The 20,189-nt window shown below is 39.7% G+C and overlaps 1 protein-coding gene across 4 annotated transcripts in view; it reads left to right on the top strand.

The window, feature by feature from the left end:
- The first annotated feature begins 642 nt into the window (after positions 1-642).
- The window catches only part of GXYLT1 (glucoside xylosyltransferase 1), a 48,749-nt gene continuing 29,202 nt past the window's right edge, over positions 643-20,189 (top strand). The window contains exons 1-4 of one of the 4 annotated variants that reach the window (XM_081593706.1): positions 1,464-1,634; positions 4,381-4,583; positions 9,812-9,925; positions 19,148-19,319. In XM_081593706.1, coding sequence (XP_081449832.1) covers positions 4,573-4,583; positions 9,812-9,925; positions 19,148-19,319 — 297 coding nt within the window. In that variant the 5' untranslated portion in view covers positions 1,464-1,634; positions 4,381-4,572. The other 3 variants (XM_081593705.1, XM_081593703.1, XM_081593704.1) reach the window with 3 other exon arrangements.

Raw genomic sequence — 20,189 nt, forward strand, 5'->3', positions numbered from 1 at the left:
TTAAATATTTAAGTTCTGCTTATGATTTTCAGATGTATAAGCAAGAAGTGACCCAGATCAATTTAAACTCTTATCCTGCAAAATATGCTAAATTAAGCTTTGCTTGTATGACCGGTTTTGTCTGGTCAGGGAATTTTCAAGTCTGGTCTCTGTGTTTCATTTTGACATTATGAAGTATCTCCTGACCATGCCCGCAGGTAGAACTGGTTGCTCCTTTCTGTGTGTGTACCCACACCTTTACAGGCCTCTATCCTAACGTCTGTATGGTTGTATTGCACTTACAAATATTCACTGTCCCACCCTCATGACCCAGCTAGGGGTTTTTGTGCCCCAAGATACAGTGCTTGGCACATAGTGATGATCTATAAATGTTCAATAAATGAATGGCGTGAAAATAGGGCAGAAGAAGGAGAAGAACTGGAAAGCTCTCTTTAGGGAGATATTATTGCAAATGGTGAGTTGTGAGTTGGTTCATAAAGGAGTAAAAGCTTGGACCTTAGTCTTACAGGAACTGACAACCTGAATGGCAGGCGGAATATGCATCTTCAACAGCATTAGGTAGTAATTCGATATCTGCGTGAGAACGGCTCGAACCAACTGTATTACAGAATGCTAGAACCTAGGGAAATCGCTGCTGGATGAGGTTGGAGCGGAAAAGCGGCTTAATTAGGTGCCTTCTAAACACAAGGCGTTTTTCGTGCGTTAAGCAATTTAATCTTGACAACCACCCTATGATGAGGATATCATCTCCAGAGATATCCGCTCAGAGAATTTAGGTCGCTCAGCGTCCCAAACTACCATGTGGGAGAACCATAATTTGAAATTGGGTCAGTTGCCTCCAACGCCCCGCTCATTTCGCCTCACTTCTGCAGCGCAGTTGTGAGTTGCAGGGCTTGGGAGTCGCTCGGCCGGCAGTACCCAGCTCCCGGAGCTCCAGGCCCAGCCAGCCCACCAGGCGCGCCCCGCCCTCGCGCTCAGTGCGCCGGCGCGTCGGGCCGCCAGCCCTCCGGGAGGGGCCCGCGGCGGAGGCGGGGTCAGGGCGCCGGGGCGGGGTGTCGGCGCCCTGGTGAAGGTGGTGGGCAGAGAGCGGAGTGGGGCGGGTGCGAGGCCGTGGCGGAGGAGGAACTTGTTGCACTCGCGGCTGCGCGGTGCCGCTCCCTCGGTTCCAGTTCGCCCGGGCGGGCGCGGCGGCGACGGCGGCGGCGGCGGCAGCAGCAGCGCTGGGCCAGTGCGATGCGGCGCTACCTGCGCGTCGTGGTGCTGTGCCTGGCCTGCGGCTTCTGCTCGCTTCTCTACGCCTTCAGCCAGCTCGCCGTGTCCTTGGAGGAAGGAGCGGGCGGCATTGGCGGGAAGCCGCAGGCCGCAGCGGCTTCCTGGCTTGGGGGCGATGGACGCGGCGCCGGGAGAGGGGTGGGCAGCGCGGGCCCTGCGGCGCATCACGGCCGGTCGGACAGGTACGGGCCGTTCCCTCTCGGGGGGCCGGGGGTGCGGCGGCACGGGGCTCGGGACTCGGCCTGGCCCGGGCTGCCTGCCAGTCCGCCTAGCGCCTCTCGCCGCCGGGCCCGCATCTCCCGCTCCTTTGCAGCCGACTCTGACCCTCTTTGCTCGTTTCCCTCCTTCCCTTCACCCCAGGGGTGAGCTCCGCGTTGCTCCATCCCGAGAGCACATCACGCGTTTTGCGTTTGTCTTCTAACCTATTCCTTAGGCACAATTCAGAGCAGTTAGAAATTAATTTTCAACTCTTACTTGACAGTTGCGTCTTGCTTTTCTTTCTTTCTTAGAATTTGTCGAAAATAAGGGGGTCCTACAAAGACCTTCTTGCTGTCTGACTAGTGGGAATTCCCTCTTGTTTCCATGGTGTTCCAGTTGAGATATTTAAACAGCCGCCCGGCGCCCTGGTTCAGCTTTCCGCCTCCCTCTTAAATGAGGCGTCTAAATTTCCTATTAACGCTTAAATTTTTCATTATTAGCGGATCAGTTAAATCTGGAGAGAGCATTTTCTGTGGATTGTGAATTTTTCTTTAGGAAACAATCGATCTATTGTGAAACTTAGAGCAAGTTAGGAAATATAAGGGGTACTTAACATACGTCTTTTGTAAGTTGGGATAGAGGTGTCTTTCTTTAAAAATAGGAATTTAAAAAGCACAGTGACTTAAGTGGGTTTACACAAATCACTGTCAGAGTTGGAATCAATATGAGATTTAAATGGAAAAAAGAATGCAACGCATTATGAATGCTTAACAAAATCTGAGCGCTCCCACTTCCTTGAAAAAGAGGCTCCTCCATTTGTGGGCAACTCTCTTGCTCCGAGTACTTTCTTAGTAAGAGGCAAAGGGTGCTTTGATCGGATAAAATACCGGATTGGTAGGAGGAGGGAGCACAGGTCGGCTGTCGACTGTTGAAGGTTCTTCTCAAAGTTGATGGCCATTCCTAAAATGAAAAGGAACGTTTGGGCAGAGGAGCAGCACCGAAAAGCCGGACTGTCGTGTTTTCACCCTGTGACTTGATTACAAGGGCTCTGTTCATAAAAGCAGAACTACTTTCCAGAGCCAGGTTTGTCACTGCCATTATCTGTCCTGGGAGAGGCAGTGACCGAAGATCTGGATGAGCTCATGAAAAGCTGATCGAAGTCTGTTTTGTTCCTGCGAAGCATTTAAAGTTAAGGGGAGGAAACTTTTTGTATTGGGTAGAATTGAAAAGAAGAAACGTTTTTGTCAAAACATTGAATGAAATTGAACTATGATATTAGCATTTCAATTTGATAGAGTAACATGCATTTATAGTGCCTTGTCTGAGATAATTAAATATTTTGTGACAAACTTATAAATTGTATTTGGTTGGCTAGCTAATTTTAACAAAATTACGTTATTGGAAATTCAGAAAATAAGTGCCTTAGTTTTAAAAGATATTTTATAGAGCCATTACTGAAATCTAAAGTTTGATGTGTCAGAGCCAACTAAAAGCTTTGTATTATAAGTCCTCTGAGCAGCATAACACCTCATTTTAAATGAGGCATATATTTTAGTTAAAACTGAAGGTGTATCATTCTTTGTAAAAATGTTGTGAAATACATTTCACCATGTGTGCGTGCATAAGAAGAAGGGTGAGAAGGAACAACATGGAAAAGCTGGATTGCTTGGATTGTATGATTTGATTACAGTCAGGAGAATTCCTAAAAGATACCAGGGCTCTTTTCATTTTAGATATTATCATTTATAACATCTTTTTAGACTTCTCACATAGTTCAGTCAATTTTTTTGGCTATCATGGGATGTGGAGTAGGTATTCTTAACCTGCTTCCAATGTATAAATTGTTTAGCCAAGATGCAGAGAGCATCAGTACTGGACCAGGATTAGAAACTGTATCTTGTGCTTGCTCTGCCAGTACTCCTTCTATAAAACTGCTGTGCTAAGACCCTAGATAGTGTTTAATCAGTGAAAAATGGGGCTATGAGGCAAGCAACATCTATTTTTTTCTTGGTAGGACTTGATTATCAGTTACATTCTTACTTTTTTTTGAAGCAGTCTTACCTCAAAGGTTAAAACTACTATTTCTTTCTCTCATTTAAAACATGGGGTTATAGTTGTGTCTAATAGGTTCCATTGGTCAAATCTTAATAGAAACTATTCATTGCACAGAATTCCATGATAACAAAATACTTAGAAATGTCCTTTCACATTCTCAAAGTAAAAAGTCAAAAATGATGGAAACAGTTTTTCAGTGAAATTTATTATAAATTAGTCATTTTGTTTGAATCCATTATTTTGGTATTTAGAAAATGGGTAGATCTTAGTGTCAGACAAACCTGTGGTGTCTTTCTGGCCCTGATTTCTTGCTGTGAAACCTTGAACACCTTTCTGCTTCACTTTTCTCACCTGTAAAATGTAGTTTATGTTTACCTTAACTAGCTCAAGTCGGTAAAGAATCCACCTGCAATGCAGGAGACCTGAGTTCGATTCCTGGGTCAGGAAGATCCCCTGGAGAAGGAAATGGCAACCCACTCCAGTATTCTTGCCTGGAGAATCCCGTAGACAGAGGAGCCTGGCAGGCTACAGTCTATGGGGTCTCAAGAGTCGGACTTGACTGGATGACTAAGCACACACACAATCAGAATTCTTAATTGTCAGTCATCAGAACCCATTCAAACTGACTTAATGTAGTATTATATATAGACTATAGACTATGTATAATAGAATATATATGTATATAGTATTACATATAGACTTATATGGATTGTTAAAAGGAACAGAATTGAAGGAAAAATGCCTGGGCAGCCACAGGAGCCTCAAGGACTGAAGACTCTTTCTCTTCTGCTGTAGACAGGCTTTGTTCATGCGTCTTTCCACTTCTTATAATGTTTCATCTCTAATCTCAAGTAGAAAGTTCTAGAAAAAGACTCTCTTTGGACTTGCCCATCCGTGGGCCAGCTGTTGTTGACTGGAACAGGGACCTCTGGTTCTGTGGGTCATATCCCTTGCACATCTCTACTGCAGACAGAATCACATGCCCGGTGTAGGAGAGGAGTGCTGCCTCAGTGGAGGGAAGTGAGAGGCTCTCTGAAGCTGCTAACTATGGACAGACTGTATTTCAGGTATTCCATCTACAGCACTTAATATTACCAGGTGTCAGTAATTCTCCAGAAGGAATTAAACCATTTGGTAACTATTTTCTCAGGATGAGTAATTTCTCACATTTCACCGATGAATCTTGGTCGTGGCGAACCAAGAAACTACTAAGCACTTCAGTGATACCTTTTCTGGACTGTCCTACCCTTAGTGTGAATGACTGTTACCTTGGGAGGTAGGCACCTTACTTTCCTTTGCAGATGTGGTCAGGCCATCAAGTTATGGTTTCTTCTGGGTCCCCAGAACACAAGTAAGATATACTGAAAATGTGGAGTGGAAAGAGTCAGGGCTTTGGAAACAGGCTTCAGCTTTGCCCCTTATTGACTGTGTTAACCTTGAACACATTTCCTCATCAGTTACAAAGAGGTAAGAGTATCTATGATAACTGGGTTTTTTTGTGGGAATTGAAATAAAATAGCATGTGTAGATTACTTGCTATGGTGCCTGGCACAATAAAATTATAGCTAATTCAGTGATGGTTTTGATCATTTAAATTTTAAGTGATTTTTTTTTTTTTTTTAAATTTCTGACCTTTGGGGAAAATTCAGGCCTAGTCCAGACCTACTAAACCAGAGTGCCAGGCAGTGGGGCCTGGGAATCTGTATTTTAGATATGTGCTCCAGGTTATTGTTATAAAACCAAAGATTGATTAAACCACTGATTTAACCGAGAATCATTTGACTACTATTTTTGCACTGTTGTTTTCTGGGGGAGAATTTTCTTCCCTCTTTCCTGCACTAATTTTTGAAGAGGAGAGGAGTTAGGCAATGAACAGTGAAGAAGGCTGAATTATTTACTAAAGCCACTTCAATCTCTGCTTTGTTAATGCAGCGACATCTTATATAAAAACCAATAACTTTGCACCTTGTATTTCAGTTCATTGAAGATTACATTTCACGTATTTGTAAAGTGCTTAGCACAAACCTGACTAGTAAATTAGTTATTGTTCTGTGCTTTTGAAAGGAGAAAATGATTAGGTGAATGAAAAAATGTATACTTTTGACTTAGAAATCCTATTTTAAAACCTTAAGATTATTATCTATGTGTCATACCTGTTGGAAATACTTCCCCCAAACATGTTGACTTAAATTTGTTTTTGGAATGTATATCACGTGAAGTTTAAAATTTTGCTGTATTTAGATTGGCAGTTTTTTCCTTTATTTTTATTTTTGTCGTGTAGAAAAGCTTTCTATCAGTGGGATTTTTCCCCCCTTTTTTACATTTAAATCTTTAATTCAGTTTTTTTGTTTGTTTGTTTGTTTTTGGAGAGAGGATAGGTTGTGCAGTATGATGCTAACTTATTTTTTGAAATAACTGTTCATTGCCATTTGTATGTAAACAATTCTTTCTCACTTCCTGAATATTCCTGAAACTAGATATTTAAGAAAAAGAAAACTGATTAGAGCTAGAAACTAATCTAAGTTGTCTGAAGACAATTTTTAGTTAAAGATGAGTTGTGCAGGCACTGATCTTTAAATAATGGTGGTCAGAACCGTGGGAATGGTCTCCTCTAATTTGGCTGTGAGCATCTTCATCTCTCTTGCAGTCACAGCGCAGGGATCCGTTCATGCCCTAAGGTGCATCATTGGTGAGGCACCTCACTCAGACTTCCACATGGCTGTGCTGGATATGCCTAGACATATCCCCGACTCTCCTCAGTTTGCTGGTTTTCACTAAAGCCTCATGGTTATCATGGATGTTTTGAAATGAAAAATACCTTTTCCAGTTGAATTTAAAAGTATAATTGACCTTCCACTATTGGATTTAAGTAAATTTGAAGTTTGAAAGCTGTTATCGTGGAGAGCATTATTACTGTTTAATCTCCAGAGCGTGATGCCTCAATTTTTAAAACATTTTTCAAGTACTGAAATTTGTGACCTGTTTGTTTTTTTAAACTTTTGAAGTAAATGTAAGTTTACAGGAAACTTCATGGACATCCCATTTAATCTTGACTCAGTTTTTCCCCAATAGTGACATCTTACATGAGCTTAGTATATATAATACCTCTATATCTGGAATATATGTGTATGAACATAGTGGAGTACTAGAACCCCAGAAATTGACATTGTACAACCCATACACCATCTTCAGACATCACCAGTTTTACATACACTTGTGTGTATGTGTAGTTTTATGATGTTTTATCACATAGATAAAATTCATGTCACCACCCCCACAGTCAGGATACAGACTGTTTTATCATCATGGAGAGTCCCGTGCTATCCCTTGATTGGTTTGCTTCTAGACAAGCCACCTAGTTAGAAACATTAAGCCTATGAAGTAGGAGGATGAGCCTTAGTAAAGTTTTATTTCTGTCTGATCCACAGTGGGAAAACTTTGCATTTATGAACTTTACTGATTCTGGATATTATTACTTACTGAAGACATACCCATTTGGCTCAGCTACAGTTTTATTCCATTAACATTATTGAAGTTATCTTTTTGAATTTTGTATATCTAATGTTCCATTTTTCAGTAGTCTTAAGGAATAAAAGCAAAAGCAACTAATAACCAGAACATGGATAAGTACCTTTACTTTTCCAACATTTTTAAGATTTTTTTTTTCTGGCCTGAAAATGCAAGTACCATCATCTCTAGATTAGTTGCTTTTCCTAATTTATTGTTTGTAGTGATGGTTACTGGTATGTAATGAGTTCTCAGTATGAGTTTCTACTCTCAGTCTTTATAACCAAGTTTTCATAAGTGAGAGAATGTAAGCTTGGGAGATAGAAACCTTAAGTAAGTTATGTCTTGTCTTGCCAGCAGCACCTCAGTGTTTTATGTGTGTTTTTTTTTTTTTTAATAGTAAGGAGAATGTATACTCACTAATGCATATGTTTTATATTTTCATTAAAGAAAGACAAAGAAAACATTCTTCCTATAAACTGTGTTTTCTGACATTGAGTTATGGTCAAGAAACTTATGTAGAACTTTTCCCCCTGTAGTTTTATCTGCATTAATCAGTTTACAGTGATTACATGATCCAGCAATTCCTCTTATAGGGATACATACTCACACTCAAGAGAATTGCAAACATATGTTCCTATTAAAATTGTACATGAATCTTCATAAAAGCATTATTTATAATAGCCAAAACTATCGATGACCCAAATATTCACTAACTCAAGAATGGAGAAAGAAAATGTGGAATATACATTCATTTATAAAAGGGAATATTATTTGGCCATTAAAAGGAATGAAGTGTGCTGATAAGTGCTACAGTGGGTAAACCTTGAAAATAAGCTAAGTGAAAAAAAGTCAGATTCAAAAAAGTCCACATACTAATGATTCCATTTATCTATAGAGACAGAAAATAAATGTGTGATTCCCTAGGGCTAAGGGATTGAGTAATACAAGTTAAGGCAGAAAATGGTGTTAATACATAATTTCAGATAATCATTTTTACAGCAAAATTTACTTAGTCATTTTCTTGAGACTTCATTTTCATTTTCTACTGTTGGAAGGTCTGACAGGAGATGGAATAACCAGTTTCCTTCCTGAAATAAAGTTGTTGATTATAAATAAACTGTGGACTTGAAAGAAAGGTTTGATAATGTCTGTATCTGAAAGATAGGGATACCTATTTGAACAGTTTTGTTGTGAGGCTTAAATGGATGTGAAAACTCTTGAGTCTGAAAAAAAACTTAGTTGTTGCCACTTCCACTGAGCCTAAGGAAATGCAAGACTTAAAAACTACATGACCACACCTGCTGCTGCTGCTGCTGCTAAGTCGCTTCAGTCATGTCAGACTCTGTGCGACCCCATAGACGGCAGCCCACCAGGCTCCCTCGTCCCTGGGATTCTCCAGGCAAGAACACTGGAGTGGGTTGCCATTTCCTTCTCCAATGCATGAAAGTGAAAAGTGAAAGTGAAGTCGCTCAGTCGTGTCCAACTCTTCGAGACCCCATGGACTGCAGCCTACCAGGCTCCTCCGTTCATGGGATTGTCCAGGCAAGAGTACTGGAGTGGGGTGCCATTGCCTTCTCCTGGAAGGGGACAAACAAATTTCCTTATCAAGTTGTACATTTTACTGGTCTGTACACATTTTCTTTTTCTGATTTATCAACCATTTAAATTAAGATATGTTAACGTTTTATGCTCTACTTGAGGATGCTGTCCCTTTCAAGAAAAACCACATTACAGTGTCAGTTTTTTCCCATTTATTTAAAATTCTGATCTAGTTCTTTGTGCAGTAGTATACAGAATTACTTAGGCAGGGTTTTAAAAACTATTAGTGCCTGGCCCTGTTTTCAGGGTTTCTGATTTAACAAGTCTGGTGTAGGGGTCTCTGGTGATTTCACTGTGTGTCCTGGATCTGAGACCCCCCCTGTCTTAACCTGTTGGCATTTGTGAGAGGTGGGCTCAGAGATCTTGCAAATATGACATTTCATAGACCTTTCACTGTAATAATAGTCACTTAATTGAATTCATGATGATAGGACATGGTTTAGTGACTCTGGCTTCATACTTGCTTACTTTAGTGAACTCAGGCCTCCACTGTCCTGAATTACCAGGTAGACTCTTGTTTTGAGAAGAAATAACAATGAAAACACATACATTTTGTATTGTAAGTAGCTGCTGTTGTGTGTGGTTTTTTTTTTTTAGCTCCAACCTGCAGTCTAAGAAGAAATTTGATCCTCCCTTTAAGCTTGTGAAATACAGTAAAGCTGAGATAACTGTAGATAGTGAAACTGAACTGTGAATATCAGCGTGATTTCTTATTTCCCACTTAAAACATCATATGTGTAGCTTGGATTCAAGATTAAGTTAAAAGCATTTAAAGATCTTTTTCCATTCTACCAGCATTTGTGGCTTAAATTTTGCTTCAGGATAAGCAGATGTTTTGTTTGGCTGAAATGGATTTTATTCTAGGGGAAATGTGTGCAGTTCATGAAGGAAAATTTTAGAAGTATTCCAGTATTTTCTGTGTCATCTGAGAAGGAGATCTTATTATATTAGAGAATTCATGACTGAAAAACTTTTCAGGTCTGTAGTCTTTTCTGCCTAAAAGTTTCACAGTTCTGTTTAAAATAGTGGTACCCTAAGTAAGGGAGAAATCAGTTTCCAGAAATTCTCATTACCATAGGAAGTTGGATTAGCAGTTTTGTTGCTGTAAAATAGAACAGTAAGTTTTTATGTTATTGAGTAAATTCCTTGTTAGTTTTAAGCCTGAATACTCACATAGGTTTCTGTCTCACTCTGTTAGGTGTAAAGAGTTCTCTCTGTGTTACTGGAATCCCTATTGGATGCTGCCCTCTGATGTTTGTGGAATGAACTGCTTTTGGGAAGCGGCCTTTAGGTAGGCACTTCATATTTAATTGGTAGATCAGTGTAGGTAAGATCAGATAGTAGATAATAAATTTTTAACTGTAACAGGTCAGAAAAAGGTTTCTTTTCTTGTAATCTAACATTATCATAAAAAGTAAGTAATTCATTTTCTGATTAGGTTTTCTTTTTTTTCCCCACTTTGAAGTAGTTATGACCAATTTTTAAATCCATACTTTGCGTGAAATGCTCTAAAATTTTTAAGATGTTATTAAGATAAACAAACGTTCATAGAACAATTTATGGTCTAATTTTCGGTAATAGGTGATAAAATGATAAACAGATATTGAATATAGACTTCCACTGACATTTACAGGCATATGGCATTTATCTAATTTAAAGCTGGTATACTAAAAAACCATTTGTAGGTAAATGAAGACAACTGGGGAAGGGTTATGTTGGTCATTAGCAGAGGGATTGAATATTTGGGAATGGGAGGAAAAAGACAAATGTATAATGAAGGAGCAAATGATGTGACAATGTTTATTGACCCTTTTTAAAAAAGTTTTTGAAGAGTGTGGCTTTGTTCACTTATCAGGATAATGAAGGCGCAGGATTGGCTGACTCTCGCATACCTCCTGCTTCTAACCCTCCATGAGGGAAACAAATGTTAGTAGAAATGGAATATCAGACTCTGAGATAGTGGCAGGGGAGAGTGAGGTAATAGCCTGCAATGCCCTCCCCAAGAGTAACATTTTTTTGTGATTCATTTGAATTTTAATTCTGTTCATTCTGTTTGCCAGGCACAGTGCTAGATGGTAAGAATGAGGCTGAGTCTGGTTAACATGACCCTGTCCTTCTGGAGCTTACGTTCTGATGGAAGCTTCAGACCTGAGATTATAGTAGAGGGTGACAAATTATAGCCAAGATGATGGGAGAAGCAGGTGGTCATCAGATGGGATTATCTTAAGGCATTAGGGAAGGCTTTTTGAAGGAGTTGACTACATGATGAACAGGAGATTAGCCAGGCTTAAGGACGGGAGGTGACATATTCCAGGTGGGAAGAACTGCATTCTTAATCAATACCAGTAGTGTGTATTTTTAAATTCTTATATTCCAGATATATTATGCAGCCCAGAACAACTGGGAAGAAAGCGTTGAAATCAGATATTTTAATCTGGTTGCTATGGAAAAGATTGGAAGAATGAAATTCTAATATGGGTCAGTCAAGTCAGATTATGTAACTAACTAACTTTTTAAGATAATCTTACCATTCAGCTTGTTCATATTTTTGGAGAGTAGGAGCTCCATATTTTTCCTTTTTTAAAGAGTTTTATAATGAATAGAGTATTGACAAGCTCCACTGTGTTATCTCTGGTCTTGTGACATAAATCTATTCACTCTGGAAGCTGGGTAAGCTTGAAAGCCCCTATATTCTCCAATTTATACAACCCAGACCCTTTTGTAAGTTCTGGCGTGAGGAGTAATCTTCCTATTCCTTTACTCCTGGGCTGCAGGAACAGCCCAGAGAAGCTGACCTAATCTGAATCCTGGAGCTCTGCTTAATATTTCTTTTGTTTGAGCCTCTCCACCTCATTATTTTCCCAATGCTCCCAGGTATTCCTTGGAAGGTATTCCATGTGGATGGATACATGATATTGCAAACCTTGTGCTTTTTACTGTCCTAAATTGGAGATTTTAAAATTTATACATCCAAAGTATAATTCTGAAACCATTTTAGATGTATGTGTGCATATTACTGTAGCTGTACATATATGTGTATGTACATATTACTGTAACATACTGTTACATGTATCGTATCATTATGTAAAATCTCTTAAACTTAGTGTGTGAGTTTAAGTGTATGGGGCCACCCAAGATGGCTTGTTCTCTTGCTCTCTGTACATTCCCTCTCCACCAGTGCCTGCTTCACGTTCACCCTACTCACATGACTGACCTTCCTGTGTACTTGTCCCTAAACGGACTAGTGAGTGTTCTGACATTTAAATCAGAACATCTCCTCCGTGATAGCTTATCAAAGGGATGGTGAGGGGCCTACCCCTCTGCTGGTTTCCCTGGTAACCAATGAGCCAACCTGAAGTCAGTTCTCGGTAACTGGTGATCTTTCCTTCCCCAGCAGCAAACACTGCTGCCCTGTCCTCTGCACACGGTGGGGTGTTGCTGCAGGACCTTGCCTCCGCTGTGTAAACTCCCCTTGTCCATTAAGCCACTGATGTGCCTGTCGCCTGACTCCAGCCTCCTCCTCCTGTCTTGGAACTGAGCGAGTTCAAGGCTTGCAGGCCTGCATGCTGCAGTCCAGCACGTGTAGTTTCTTACTTTAAACTTGGGAATCCCTTATTTATTTGACCTATTCAAACTGGCAGACAAGCCAAAGTGCTGTACAGTTGCTGTGTCATTCTCATGCTCCATTTCAGTATTTAATTAACACCGCATTTTGGCCTGACTCGAGAGCTTCTCCACCCACCTAGGAAAGCATCTTGGAAAGCCCCTCTGCCAACATTAGGACTCTGTTTTGTCTGGCAGCAGTAGGCCCTCAGCTGGCACCGTTTTCTCCTCCTCAGACTTGTCCCAGAGTTCCCAGTTTGAATTCTTTATATATTTTGATCTTCTCTGGAGGGTTAATTCCTCCCAATTGATTTATTATACAATGATCATAAAGGAACATCAGTTCAGTCGCTCAGTCCTGTCTGACTTTTTGCGACCTCATGGACTGCTAAAAGTAACATAAAAAGGCCAAAATCGCCACGACATCCACCACCAGTGTTTTGCCCATTTCGTGCATGTGCTTTTGATAATTTGTGTCTGCATCTGAGTGTCTGCTGGCTGACTGCGCCCCAGGGCTCACACCTCGTCTCCCTCTTCTGTCCTTGAAACAACAAGCACGAAGTTCCTACAGCACCTGCTTCCAGCCCTTTCCCTTCAAGCATCTTTCCTTTATTTTTTTCTCTTCACCAGCAAGCATTTATAAGAGTATCTTCTGGCTTTACTTCCTTAAAAAAAACCACCTTCACACCTCAACTGTGAGCAGCACCCGCTTCTGACCCGAGGTCACCTCTGACGTCGGAATCGTTCTGAGGCCTAATCTGCTTCCTTGTTACGTCTTCCTCTGTCTTCCTTTCAGTGCTGTCTCCATCTCTGGCTCTTGAGACCAGTGTCCCAGGTTTTGTTTCTTTCTGCATCTGGAATCCTTAGGCCTCTGCTCTTTCCCTGCTCCCTGGATGGCACGGGATCACCTGTTTAATTGATACCTTCATTCCAGAGCTCTTTGCTGAGCTCCTGAGCTGTGTTTCCAGCTGCACTGGGGTGATTTTCACCTGCTGACTCGTCCTGGCTCATCATACTTCCCCTTGTCTGGGTTTTGTATCTTCATTCGCGGTGGACTTTCCACGTGTCAGTCCACAGTGACTGTTCCTGCTCGTCTCCTTTCTTACCTGTGCTCTTGCTGGCCCCCTCCTTTCTCTGCCTGAACTCCCATGCCATCACTTCTCATCCTGCCACTGTGATCTCACTTCCTGCCCACCTCTTCTTCCTTCTTTGTATCCTCTCAGTTACCGTACCTGCTGCATCTCCTGTGGTTGTGAATTGTTACCCATTTCAAGAAGTGTTGGCTTTGCAGATGGACACCAAGTGTTGCTCATTATTTAAGCCCCATTATTTAGCCAGGTGCTTGGCAACCAGTAAACGACTAGTAATAATTTCCCCCAGCACTTCCAGACTTAAGGTTAGACGTTTGTGTAGTAAGCCCTCTTAGCAACCTCAATTGTTTTCTAGTTAAGCAGTTACCATGCTTTCTGTTTAAATCTTTTAAAAATCTGTTCTTCACAACAGGCTATAAATTGTATGAGGTTCGGATTGTGGCTTATCCCATGTCTAGCATGTGAAAGGAGTTCAAATATTCATTACAAAGAATGGATAATCCCTTATGTTCTAAAAATTATACAGATTTAAGCCTGGCAGCATGTGTGTCACCATAACTTTAGCATTCATTATTGGAAATTATAATTTTGCCACCTATTAGAGTAAAATGATATTATTGATTTATATTCATTGATTATTTCTTGAATATATTTCTGTATTTATCTTTTAAAAGTTTTGTTTGCATTGTCTGTATTGATATTTACCTGTTGGGTGTTTAATGCTTACTTTATGAACTCTAAGAATATACTCTACTTTTGACATTAATTACAAATGTTTGCCTAATCTGTTTAATTTTAAAATTTTAGTTATCTTTTCATTATATAATCTCTTAATTTTAATATTATTAAATGACTTGAACTTTTAAAATATTTAATCTTTCTCTTTATGATGGGAATTGATTTTCAGTTCATAGTGTTTGTGTATTTACTACTTGAACTGTTATCTTGAATGGTTCCATACTAGTTTTAAGAGGTATATTTTTACAGACTATTTTAAATTGTATTTTAACAGTTAATACTTATACTTCATTTTGAATTTTTAGATTTTTTAGTGCTTTACATAAAACTTTGCAGAGTTTTTTTGCAAAGAATTGTATTTTGTCCCAAAAGTGATTTATGCATGCTACATGTTAAGTTGCTTCAGTTATGTTTGACTCTTTGCGACCCCATGGACTGTAGCCTGCCAGGCTCTACTGTTCATGGGATTCTCTAGGCAAGAATACTGGAGTGGGTTGCCAGGCCCTTTTCCAAAAGTGATTTATATACAACCTTTAAAGTAGTTTTACCTAGTATGATAATTCACTACAACTTTTTTTCTCTATAGTAAGACGAAAAACTTTTTTTAAAAGGTTACACATTAAGGAAATTATCATTAGTGTTTCTGAGTATAGTTTTCCAGTTTTGTTCAACTCCAGATTTTAAAAATTAGTTCATGGTAATTATTTTTTTAGTTTGAGGAGAATGTTACCAGAAATTTAATTTGCTTACCTTGAATTTATGTACTTAGTTATAATGCTAATTCCTAGTCTAAATATTATTGTACATTGTTTTCTTTTGTAGAGAAAACACTAGTTTCATTATAGGCTAGAAGCTTTCACACACTGGAAGCTTTCAATGTGGCCTAATTTTTTAAAAAGAGAGGGAAAGTTATTATTCCTTTATAACAGGAATGTTACTTAAAATAAGTCTGTTCTTAAGGCTTGTAAGTCTATTTACAGTATTTTATTAGAATTTTCATCTAAAACATTGTGTTAACTAGTTTTTCTAGATTCCTCCTCTCAACTTTTTACTTTGATAAGTTTTCACATCTACAGAGGTTATAAGAATAGCATAGTGAGCACACTTACCCTTCACTGGATATTTACCTATTATTAACATTTTGCCACTTTGTTTTTGGCTGAACCATTTGAGCAACAGCCATTATGACACATGGGCTTCTCAGGTGGCTCAGCGGTAAAGAATCCACCAGCAATGTGGAAGATGTGGGTTTGATCCTTGGGTCAGGAATATCCCCTGGAGAAGGAATTGGCAACCCATTCCAGTATTCTTGCCTGGGAAATCTCATGGGCAGAGGAGCCTGGGCAGGCTACAGTCTATGGAGTCGCAAAAATCAGACACAACTGAGAGATTAAATCACCCCCCCCACCACAGATATTCAGCATGTATTGCCTAAGAACACTGGTGTTCTCCAATTTCACCGTAACAAAATTGGCACTTCAGTTTATTTCACACTGACATTATGTGTATGTTAGCTGCTCAGTCGTGTCCAACTGTTTGCAACCCTGTGGGCTGTAGCCTGCCAGGCTCCTCTGTCCATGAAATTCTCCAGGCAAGAATACTGCAGTGGGTGGCCATTTCCTGCTTCAAACACTGACAATATTATTATTTATATACTACATACACATTTATGATACATTTGTATGTATTCATATCTCCTTATTTACCTATTAATGAATTTTATATCTTTTCTTCCCCATTCAGAACCCAGTCAAGGAAAATACGTTGCATTCAGTTATTTAAATCTGTTTAGTCCCCCTTTTCTCTAGGACAATTTGCAGACTTTTTTTTGAGGGGGTGGCAGGGCAGGGACATGATATTTTTGTTTTGCAGGATGTTCCTTTGTTTGAACTTGCCTGTCCGCTTGGGATCAGATTCGGGATCTTTGGCAGGAATGCTGCACAGGAGATCCGGTGCCCTTTGGGCGTGCTGTTGGGAGGCACCTGGTGGCAGATGGTTAACATAATTGGTTGTTTGATCAGGTGGTTCTGGGGGTGGTGTCACATTTCTACACTGTAACAGTATCATTATCCCCTTTGTAATGTCTGGGGATAAAACCTTGATGCTGTGTGGTTTTAGCATCCATTAATTATTCCCGTTCAAATCATCTACTACAAGAGTGAATGCAAAATAGTGCTTTTTGTGGTTTTCTCATTCCTTCTGCATTTATTGGTTGGCATTCTTTAAAGGAGAGTCCCCCCGCCCTCCTTACCCTTTACTTAGTATCATTTTGGACCCACTGATTCAGTTTTTTCTAATAGAGTGTGTTACCATTCATTACTGTCACAATTGCTGTTTGTGTTCAGGTGATGCCAACTTTAGTCATGGGGACCCTCAGGTATTAACTTTGAATTATCTGAAGGATATCTTCTGATCCTATATCTGTAGAAGAACAGCGGTGACTTTAAAATGTCCTTTTGGATAACATTTCTTTAAATCCACAGGGGCTTTTTCTTATTCACACTGTGATTAATATATAGCATATAGCACATTTTTGTAGATCCTGACAATATTAACACCATTCAGTTGGGATCAAAATTCCTTGAATGGCTACTTTCCTGTTAACTTCTTTGAAACTTTTAGTCATTCCTTCCTCTAGTGTAGAAGCTTGCTTTAGATTTCGTCCAGTTGCAGTGACTTCCCATCCCTGGGTCTAGGGACAGGGTGGTGGGCAGAGACATCTTCAAACTATGTTTTGTCTTCTCAGTTTAGATGTTGGAGTCTGTACTGTGTATAATGCTTTTACTGAAAAGAGACACATAACAGAAAAGCAAATTTCATAGAAATTGGTGGAAGGAGTGCTAGCAGTATGATTAGAAGAAGCCTTGCTGCGATGCCTGAGAGCCAGAGTCCCTGGGACTGACTCAGAGGGACTTTTTTTTCATGAAGAACATTTGACTTGTTTTTCTTGAGGTTTATTCAGCTTCTTGTCTCTGTATGTAGAGAGTTCTCTGAAAGCCGCACATGCCTGTTAATGCTTACTGTCTTAAGTCTCTAGGCTTTTTATCTTTGGAGCAGGATCAAGTTATGGCCAAGGGGGTAATTCGAGTCCATTATAGATTCTCAAGTCTTGGTCATCATGAGGAACAGGATCTGGAGGCATTTATCAGAAAGATGAGACAGTTTAGAGCTCTGTGAAATTATTGTGTGTCTTGATTGCCCTGGCTTCTGCTTGTGTTGTGTGACTTCCACTGCTTAGAAATGAACTGGGTTCACGTGCCCTTGTTTAGATATAGAAAGTGTGGATGGTCTCCCCTCTGATAGGCATCCAGTGTGAAACACCGAAGGGCTCAACAGAAAAGAGGGGAATGGATAGAGGGTGCAGACAAGGAAGGAGGTGCTGTTGCTTTCTAATTGCTATCAGTACAGAAGAACAGAACTTTCAGAAGACCCAGGCTTAGGCTGCACCTTATGTACAAGAGAGGTGGCATAGCAGGAGGGTAGGGAAAGGCTGGACTCGCTGTGACCCTGTAACAGAAGGAGCTTGGACAACTGGATAGCCACATGCAAAATTGTGCAGTTGTCCCCTCTTCAGACTACTCATAAAAATCAGCACCTGGTAGATTGATACAAGTTTTAAAGGCAAGATATGTACCTGATATCTTAATATTATTAATAGTCTTAATAACTTGATGAATGAAATATCAGCACCATTTCTTGAATAGTAAATATTCTTCTTCCAAGAATACCACTTTATATGTGACTTCTCCATTTACCACCTTTAACAAGGTGGTGTAATAATGTTTAACTTTGTCAGTTATCTGGGGGAAGTTTCATTTTCTTAAAAGTGATTTTTGTTGTTTGTTTTTAAAGAGCCTTACCTTTAGAATAATCAGCTCATTAAGGGTAAGTTATCAATGTTATGAGTTTCAGTCTCCCAGTTGAGAGATTAGGGAAGGAAACCACCCCTTTGTTTTCTAGGAGGTGAGTATTCTGTGCTGAAGGCTGACAGTTACCAGTAATTGTGTATACAAGAGAAATGAACCTGTTTTCAGGCCTCAGGAACCCAGTCAGACCAGAAAAGCGTCAGTTTCAAGTGCCAACTTAAGTGTCTCTAGGCCCTTAACAAACAAGCTTGTTAATAGGAATGGACAGATCCACAGTAAAAGCAGGAGCATGTTATATATATATATATATATATATATATATATATATATATATCTAGGCTTAATTTTTTTATCATGTTAGTATAGATGGTATAATTATTAAAAAGGATAAAAAATAGTATAATTCCAAACGTTTAATGTTAAAACATTAAGATGTATGGATTTAATATTTGGGCCTATTTGGCTTAGTGGTAAAGAATCCACCTGCCCAAGGCAAGAGATGCAGAAGACATGTGCTCAGTCCCTGTGTTGGGAAGATCTCCTGGAGGAGGAAATGGTAACCTACTCTGGTATTCTTGCCTGGGAAATCCCATGGACAGAGGAGCCTGGCGGGCTGTAGTCCATGGGTTTGCAAAGAGTCAGACATGACTGAACATGCACACATGCACACATGTTATACAGTCAATTATTTGTATTTAATTTTATTTAGCATATTTTCTCTTTTCTGATATCCTCGTCAGTTGAGGGAATCCATGAACAAGACTTTCTTCGGAAAACAGTTCTGGGTCCACTCTGACACATGTAAATGTGAATACTCAAGATTCCAAAGTCCTGTGCTACTAAGCAATGTAACTGCAATAATTTTAGCCTGTAAAATTAAGAAAAATGATTGATCACCAGTCCCTGATACTTAGTAATATATACATACAACTATTAATGTTAAACAATATAATTTCTAATCCCCTTTTACATTTTATAGAAAGGATCCCTAACCAAAAATTGAAGTCAACAAAGTGATTTTGTTATATACATATATTCTTTTTCATATTCTTTCCATTATGGTTTATTACAGGATATTGAATATATAATTCCTTCTGCTATACAGTAGGACCTTATTGTTCAAACCTCAGTCTTTGAACACAGTCAGAATACCATGTTGTTAACATGTTACCCTGTACTAAAACTGTTGGAAAATGTGGTTATCTTTTCTATCAGGTATGGTGTGAAAATGCAGCCCATTGAGAGAGTGCACCTAGCCGTAGTTGCCTGTGGGGAAAGACTGGAAGAGACCATAACCATGTTGAAGTCAGCGCTCATCTTTAGCATCAAACCTCTTCAGTTCCATATTTTTGCTGAAGATCAACTGCATGATAGTTTTAGAGGCATAGTAAGTATTTGAGACTTAGCCAGGTCTGTAGAGTTGAATATTTAACATACACTATAGTAAAATGTTGTTGAACAAAAATATTTATCCTGCAGCTCTGCCCTCTTAGAATGGGGACTGCTCCCTGCTGCCACTTTCGTCTGTGTGTCCAGACCTAGGGTGTAAGAAGAAGGCTTGTCTCTGTGAAGGAGTTAGGCTGTTTAGTCTTACTCAGTCCTTTGCCAGGCATGAAGGTTTTATTTTACTAACTGTAGTTCCAGGATGTTTTGACTGAGAAGTCCTGTGTCTTAATTGTTTTCCCATCGTCGACTTGAGAGTGCCTCAATCAGTGTGTACAAAGTTTTGATTCTGTTTTGAGTGGAGGGAACTTTTAATTGATAATATGGAGGGAAGTGACTTCTTGCTCTGATAGTAAGGTTTTTTATTTTGGTTTTGCATTAGTTGCAATCAGTTTGGCTGTACTGGCAGAACACCCAAAATATAATGTCTTAAAAAGATAGAAGTTTATTTCTCTCTTATATAAAAGCAGGCAGTCTGTGTTATGTGGCAGCCCCATGTTTTCAGGGATTCTGCTCTTTTTTCTCTCATGTGGCTGAGCCATCTTTAACTTAAGACTTCTACCTCATGATCCAGGATGGCTGCTCAAGCTCCAGTCATCGCATTCATATCCTAGCCAACATGAGGGAAAAAGAAGTGAAGAAAGGTGTTCTCCTCCTCCTTTCTAAGGAGACTTTCTAGAAGTCACACAGGATGTTTCTGCCAGTATGTCATTGGTCTGATCTTAGTCATGTGACCATATCTAGCTGTTTGTGAAGATTGAAAATATACTCTTAATCAGAACCACTGCAAAATCTTAACAAAGAAAAAAATTAC

The sequence above is a fragment of the Giraffa tippelskirchi genome, chromosome 4, assembly GCF_054371585.1.
Source record: "Giraffa tippelskirchi isolate mGirTip1 chromosome 4, T2T-mGirTip1v1.2.pri, whole genome shotgun sequence".
NCBI classification, from domain to species: Eukaryota; Metazoa; Chordata; class Mammalia; order Artiodactyla; family Giraffidae; genus Giraffa; species Giraffa tippelskirchi.